Here is a 7,500-nt window from a genome sequence, read left to right as displayed (position 1 = left end):
CCAAAACTCGTGTTTAGACAGCTTCTCAGCACGCTAATTGCTGACTATTAAATGAAATTCGTGCACTCGCAAGGTAAGCCGGTTTAACGAGCTACACGATTCGACGCTTACGATTTTCTTGCTAGAATACCTGCCTCTACCTCCCCACCCAACTACCCACCCATCCATCTCCTTTCGACCCCATATCGATCTTCCATGCACCCGTCGATCATTGATCGTTGTTACGATCGTTGTTAATATATCAACTTCGTTTATATGATTTTCATGATAAGGGATAGAGAATAAAAAAGAAGTGTACGAAGTGAGACAGAGAGAGAGAGAGAGAGAGAGACAGAGAGAGAGAGAAATGAAAGAAAGAGATAGAACGATTGAGAGAAAGACAGATAAATAGATCGAAGCGAAAACTAAAGCAGGTCACGCGATATGAGGAATCTCGAATGCTAAACTATAATCCCCAGAGGCGGATAGTTCGCCTCTGAGAGCCATAAATAACATTTATCCTCCGATTAAGGGGGCTCTTCCATTCTAATTCGTGAGCTTTATTATAAAGGCTCCTGATTACGGCTATGCGCGTACATTACGTTCTCTCTCTCTATCTCTATCTATCTCTCTATCTCTCTATCTCTTCTCTTTCTCCCTCTCCCTCTCCCTCTCTCTCTCTCTCTATCTATCTATCTATCTCTCTCCCACTCTTTCTCTTGTTCTTTCACTATTCCTCCCTTTCTCTATTTCTTTCTTAATCCTCGATTACACGCTGAAGCCTCTGGACATATGCAAAAACTTTCATTCGTTTTACATCGCCATCTATTCTATCTGAAAATGATTTTTTATTTAAGTAAGTAAGTAAATAAGTACGTCCACGCGTACGTAACGCGTGTATTATGTATGTTTTTTTTTTTTTATTTGTTTTTCGTTTTCTTTTTTTTTCACTCTTTTTTCTATTCTTTTTTCTTTGCCATTCAATCATCCCAAATTCCCCATTACTCGTCGAGATTAAAGTTCCCAACGAAACTAATTCGATCTCATTTGCATGCGTGTAAAAACTTTGTATCTACCATTCGACAATACCAATTCAATTTGCAATTAATCCCAGACGGATCGATCCTTTTCTTTTGGCTGCTAATTGTATTAATTTTTTCAATACATAAACGTATCTTTTATCCGAAACATACATAAACGCAATTTTGAATATTCGTTTATATATAAATGGTACGAACTATGCTCGTCAATGTTTCTCTTTTCCAAATAAAATTTCAAATAAAAAGAGTTAACATTCATAGACCTATCGAGAAGTCATTCATTCACTTTACTTAAACCATCCATGTTAAAATACTATACAGAAATCTTATTAACACTTGTTAATACGCTTAATAGATTTCAATTCATCAAGGAAAAGAGAGAATAATTAAAAAAAAAGGATTATAGTGTTTAAAAAAAAAAAAAAAAAAAAAGAAGAAGAAGAAGAAGAAGAAAGGAACAATAGAAGAAAGAAAGAAAGGAATAAAGATCTTCGTTAAGACTCACCAAGAAGAATGAGTTGATTGCGTCGGTATCGATGGTAGAGCACCAGGTGGGAGAGATCTTCTTATTGGTTGACAGCATGGCCTTTGTCCATTAGGATTTGTAGCTTCGTTACAGCAAGCTGGTGGATTGGCGCAAACGTGTCTCGCTACGATGCCAGCAGAATTAGTCGTAAATTCAACCGCAGACGTGCGTAACTTCGGCCTGAGCAACGGTGACGTCGAGAAGCTGTCTCCTCCACCTCCTCCACCACCACCAACACCACCACCACCACCTCCTACACCACCACCACCTCCTCCTCCAGCTCCACCACCTCCTCCTCCCCCTCCTCCTCCTCCTCCATTTCCTCCAACGCTACCACCACCACCACCTCCAGCACCTCCTCCTCCTCCTCCTCCAGCACCACCTCTCTGATTCGATGTTGCAGAGCTACTCGAGCTACTGGAACCTGGACTTCCACCTAGACGAGCCGGTGACGCGTAGGCGAAACCGCGGAACCGGAAGTGTGCCTGGTGGTACGGATATCCGGCTGGTGGTGGTAGCCGGTAATGATGATGGAAGCCCAAATCTCTCCTCATGTACGGATCACCGGGGTCATTGGTGGGAACGTAACGATCCGTTGGGGTATGGGCAACCGGTGGTACGTACCTGTCCACGTACCTGTCCGGATAGAGCACCTCCGGAGGTGGTTGCGGCACATACCTGATGAAATAAGAAGTTTATACTTTTTATCAAATTTATGGAATGGATGGAACTAAGAGGTTGGAAAATGTTTCAGTAGGGTGCTTGTATATATATATATATTTTTTTTTGGCTAGATATCCAAGGTTCGATTTTATGAAATAATCAGATATGTGTAACGTTGTATGTAATATGTATGTGTATGTATATAATATACTTGTATAGTTAGTTATTATATATATATATATATATATATATATATATATATATATATGTATGTTATAAATAACTATTATACTGATACGATAGAAAAAAATAAGTATGGATTACAAAGGGAATCTAGAGTTCGTCGATAGAGTTACCGTAGTAATTGTCGATATTATTTATACTTTATAAACCTAATCGTTCCATAAAATAATAAGATGTCTTTTCTTTCTTTCGAATAAAAAACGCATAAGTATTTTTTTTTTGTAATTGCAAGTGGATCGCTTGGCTTGTTGATAATTGGAAACTGAAGTCTTATGCGATAAACGAGTTGTTTTTGGACCAGTCTTTTTTTCTAGGGTCGGAATGAAGGAAGATAAAGCGTTCATTGTGGTACTACATACCGTTCGACCGGAGTGTGAGCCGTCGGCGGTACATAAGTGCCTGTACTCGACGATCCGTAGGGCCTATCGGTCGACGTAGGAACGACGGAAGAGTTGGTGCAGCTAGAGATCGGCGCTATCCTACCGGTAAACCTATCTTTTGGTTTCGGTAGAGACAGGTACTTGTCCGCGACGTTACGTGCCGGAGAGTATCGATCAGAAGTAGGGTGAAAGCGGTCAGGAGTGGTATTAGACGATGAGAATCGATCGTTTGACCCTCCTGACCCCGGAAACCTGTCGTATCGGTCTTGAACCGATCTGTCAAACTGATGCTCGTTCCCGAGCGAGTATCTGTCGTTGGTATAGCTCTGGACCGACTTCGACACTTGGAGGAACTTATCTCCGTTTTTCGTCGTGCTTTGATAGCTTCCAGGTGGTCCAGGATTTGCAACGGTTCCGCGGAGTACCGAAGCTGACGTTTCTGGGGTCGGTGAAATCGATGAGTAGCACCGATCGTTGCCCGTCGTCGCCGATGACGATTGGATGCCATTGGCATTCGTGTACGGCGAATGATAGCGCGCTCCAGTTTCCGAAGACGACGACGGTGAAGACGACGTCGCGGCCAGGATACGTTCGGTTGGGTTCGAGTCTGCGACGACGTATCTGTTGGACGCCGACGACGTTTCTCCGGCATTCGAGGGCCTAACGTCGTGTCCTGGGGAGGAAGCCGCGAGATAAGCGACTCCACCGACGGAGAATCTCTCGTTTCCGGGACGTCCCTGTCCACAGGTTCTTTGAAGCGCGAGCTCGTTGAATCTGACCTCTTGAAAGGCCGAGTATCTACCATATTCCGCGTTACCAACTTGATTCGAACCGTTCGCTCTTTCGGAATATTTTTGGCAAACAGCCTCGACCGATCTATCGGCGTAGAGCCGTCTATTCTGATCGGTTGCGTTCGGTACCTGAAGAGATCTCTCCGTCGCTGAATATCTTTGATGCGACCCTTCGGTATTCGACGTGGGAATCGGGAAAAATCTTTCGCTGCTCGTTGCGATCGAGTTGTAGCGATCGTGGTGTAGACTCGCCGACGTCTCTTGTTGGGAACGGTGATACCGTTCGTGGATCGGTGACTCGCCGTGTCCAGTGTATCTGTCGGACGAGGACTTTCCAGCGAATCTCTCGGGTACCGGAGCGTGAATCGGCGAGGCCGATAATAATCTATCCGTCGAGATCGTTCCGTATCTCGACGCTGGGGAATCTTTTCCCGAACCGATGTAACCACCAAGGACGTTCCGGTCGATTTGTAGATTGGTCTGAAGGGCTCCCAACACTGGCGACGATCCCGACAGGAGACGATCCCCATTCCCACTGCCGTATCGTTGCTGATCCTTGACATCGTGCACGCTCGTCGCGTTGCCGTTCGGCTGTTGATTGGCCAGCAATCGTTCACCCGAAATGAATCGGTCCTTCGCTGGCATAGGCGAGGCTGGTGCTGTTCCACCGCCATATCTGGCGCCCGGAGAACCGGGGGGCAAAATCCTATCAGGAGGAGGATAACCAGCCAGGCTCTGGGACGAGGCATACTTCTCGCTTGGGCTGGGCGAGAGAGGCGGTGGCGGTACGAACCGATCGTTGGCTGGTGCCGGTGAGGGTGGCGACGGAAAGGTCTCCGACGAGAAGGAGCTCGACGTGCAGGAAGATACGAGGACGTTTGCGTTCGCGTACTCGTTGTTCGTTGATGCGAGCCCGGAATCGTTGCTGACGTGATGGAAACGCAATTCACCGCCGCTAGCGACCTATCGACACGTATCACCGTTACACGTATGCGTATCGTCAAAAAACAAGAACGAACAAACAAACTGCTATATACGAAAAGTAAGATAATAATGATGATGATGATGATGATGATGATGATGATAATGATGATAACAACAACAAAAGCGTCTCGTCCTAGTAAACAAGTTGTCATCTTACCTGAAACCGATCTCCTGGAGGTAAAGACAATCTTTGTTCTGCATGCAAGTTGCTGAGATCAGTGAATCGAGCGAATCGGTCGACAAGGACGTTCTGCGACAAGGATTGGCCCGTAACACCGCCTTGTCTTCCGCTATACTGGTGATGTGCTTGCAAGCTGGATTGACCAAATCTCTCCTGATTTTGGTAATGTCCGAATCGCTCGCAGCTCGATTGTACCGATCGAGTCTCGACACTGGATTTGGTATAATCCTCGATCGAAGGCTTGTCCGTTGACTTGTCGTGCCGATCGATCGCCGCGATTCTCTCCCGAGTTCCATACTCGCTGTGATCGCTGCTCTGAACTTGCTGATCGGTTTGATAACGATCTTGGCTCGATGTACCGGTGATGGTTGGCGTTGATCGCGATTCGGACTGCTGTTGTTGCTGCTGTTGCTGCTGCTGCTGCTGCTGTTTAAAGCAATCGGTTGGATTAACGGCAGCGATTTGTGTCCCGACATTCCCGGAATTTCCGCTATTGGGCCCTGGAATCGGGGATGACGAGGGCCCGTACTGGGCAATCGGGTGCTGGTGCAACAGGTGACGTTCTCTTCGGCCATAGTCGTCGTCTGTCGGCATCCTGGTGGCCCGGGGCCCGCTGTCAGGACATCTAAAGAAATTTTTAACGTTATATTTCATCTAATTTTTTCCTATTAAAAAATAACGTCGGTAGGAACGATTTGTGAACAGATCTTCCTTTTACGTATTATCTATTCATTTAATTGAGAAGTAAATTTCAAAGTGTAATACGAAGTAGATTTATACGGTTGACCGAATATATTCATTATATACAAAATAGACATTATTGTTAACTCGTTACAGATATATACATACACACACACACACATATATATATATATATATATATGTATATGTATCTATACATATATTCTAGTATAACAGAGAAACACGCGTCATTTAATTCCCTTTAATTTGCTATAATGCTTGTCTCACCCTAATTTGATCCTTACATTTGCATAAGATTAAAAGACTAATTGGCGATTAAGTAACACACTCGTTTTAATAACTTAAAAACGCGTACGCGTTAGAACTTAACACGATTATTCATCACGATTATTCAGAAATTAAGGACTATCGATTCCGCATCTCTATAAGGCTATAGGCTACATACTACATACGTACGTTTAGGACTTTTAACGATGTATATGATAACGTAGGTCGTTAACACGCGTAATCAACTATAGATAAATAGATAGATAGATAGATAGATAGATAGACAGATAGACGGATAAATATATAGATATATAAACAGATGATAGAGTCGTTCGAATTAGATACTGACAATTTACACCTCCTCGTCTGGACTAAATCCTGCGTATCTATAATATTTCGAGACAAGCGCATATAGCAAGCAAAACGATAAACGAATGATGTCACGTCATAACGATAAAATGTGATACGCAATAGCCATTGGACAAGGTACGGATGGTTTGTTACGTGACGTTAAAACGCGGACTCGTATAATCGACTGCAAATTAATTGGAGCTCCAAAGCTCGATTCGCTCGTACGAGTTTCGTTATTGCCGAACGTGTCCGAACGAGTGACGCGTATGACCATACACAACCGCAGCGCGACTTCCATGCCGAATTACTGCGACATACGAAAGCGATTTTATCGATCGAATTTTATCCTCTCTGTCTTTCTTCATATCCGTTTCTCTTTCTCTCTCTCTCTCTCTCTCTCTCTCTCTCTCTCTCTCTCTCTCTCTCTCTCTCTCTCTCTCTCTCTCTCTCATTCTCTTTTTCTCTTTATATCTATCTATTTATTAATATATACATCTATCTACCTATCTCTCTCTTTAAAAATTGAAAAAAATTAGATGACTGAGAGATTTAAATAATAGAAGCGAATCGAACGATACATACGAATTGCAGGATGCATTCTCATTGATTGCGTCATCGAAATGGAATACGTTCGAGGGATATTCGAACGAGATGAAAATATGAAAATAATATTAAAAGAGGGGAGATGGTAAATCAGGATTATTAAAAAATGAGAATCACTGTTTTATATGTGTGTCTGCATATATATATATATATATATATATATATATATATATATATATATATATCTTTCTCTTTCTAATCGAATATCTCTTATCGAACACGGCAAAGACGTAAATTGGAAGTAGTATCGTACCGCAGCGTGTGGTAATATCGTTGGTAGTAAGAGAAAGAGAAAAAGAGAAAGAAAAAGAGAGAGTGAGAGATTGAGAGAGAAAGAGAGAGATTTTTGTACACTGCAATGCGTCGTCGTCCAGCATAGAGGGCCGAAAAAGGAAAAAAAAGTTGGAAGGAAGGTGGAAATGGTGCGCGTTGCCAGCGTCGTAAAGATAAAACGCAGCTGGCGCTTTGCGCGAGTGAGTGAACTAGGGTGAAAGAAACAGACAGAGAGAAAGAGACAGAGAGAGAGAGAGAGAGAGAGAGAAAGAGAGAGAGAGAGAAGGATAGGAATGAAATGGAATGGGTTAAGAAGAAGTGTACGATACTTTAACTTCTGGCAGATCGTATAATATCGTTGGCCCATCGATTGCATCACCTTACCTTTTTATTATGAAACTTATCGGCACACTTTACGAAATTTAACCTTACGTTTATGAATAAGCGATATTCCCTATAAAAAGTACAGAGAAAGAGAGAGAGAGAGAGAGAGAGAGAGAGAGAGAGAGAGAGAGAG

General features: G+C 43.2%; 1 protein-coding gene across 1 annotated transcript in view; it reads right to left on the bottom strand.

Moving 5' to 3' along the window:
* Positions 1 to 7,500, bottom strand: part of LOC122633976 (inactive rhomboid protein 1) — a 219,560-nt gene that overhangs the window by 116,382 nt on the left and 95,678 nt on the right. Inside the window, exons 3-6 of the mRNA XM_043822485.1 lie at positions 4,764 to 5,412; positions 2,811 to 4,585; positions 1,928 to 2,223; positions 1,525 to 1,762 (exon numbers count right to left, since the gene is read on the bottom strand). Coding sequence (XP_043678420.1) covers positions 1,525 to 1,762; positions 1,928 to 2,223; positions 2,811 to 4,585; positions 4,764 to 5,381 — 2,927 coding nt within the window. The 5' untranslated portion in view covers positions 5,382 to 5,412. The remainder of the gene's footprint in view (positions 1 to 1,524; positions 1,763 to 1,927; positions 2,224 to 2,810; positions 4,586 to 4,763; positions 5,413 to 7,500) is intronic.

The sequence above is a fragment of the Vespula pensylvanica genome, chromosome 1, assembly GCF_014466175.1.
Source record: "Vespula pensylvanica isolate Volc-1 chromosome 1, ASM1446617v1, whole genome shotgun sequence".
NCBI lineage: Eukaryota > Metazoa > Arthropoda > Insecta > Hymenoptera > Vespidae > Vespula > Vespula pensylvanica.
This window is presented reverse-complemented; position numbering and strand designations above follow the sequence as displayed.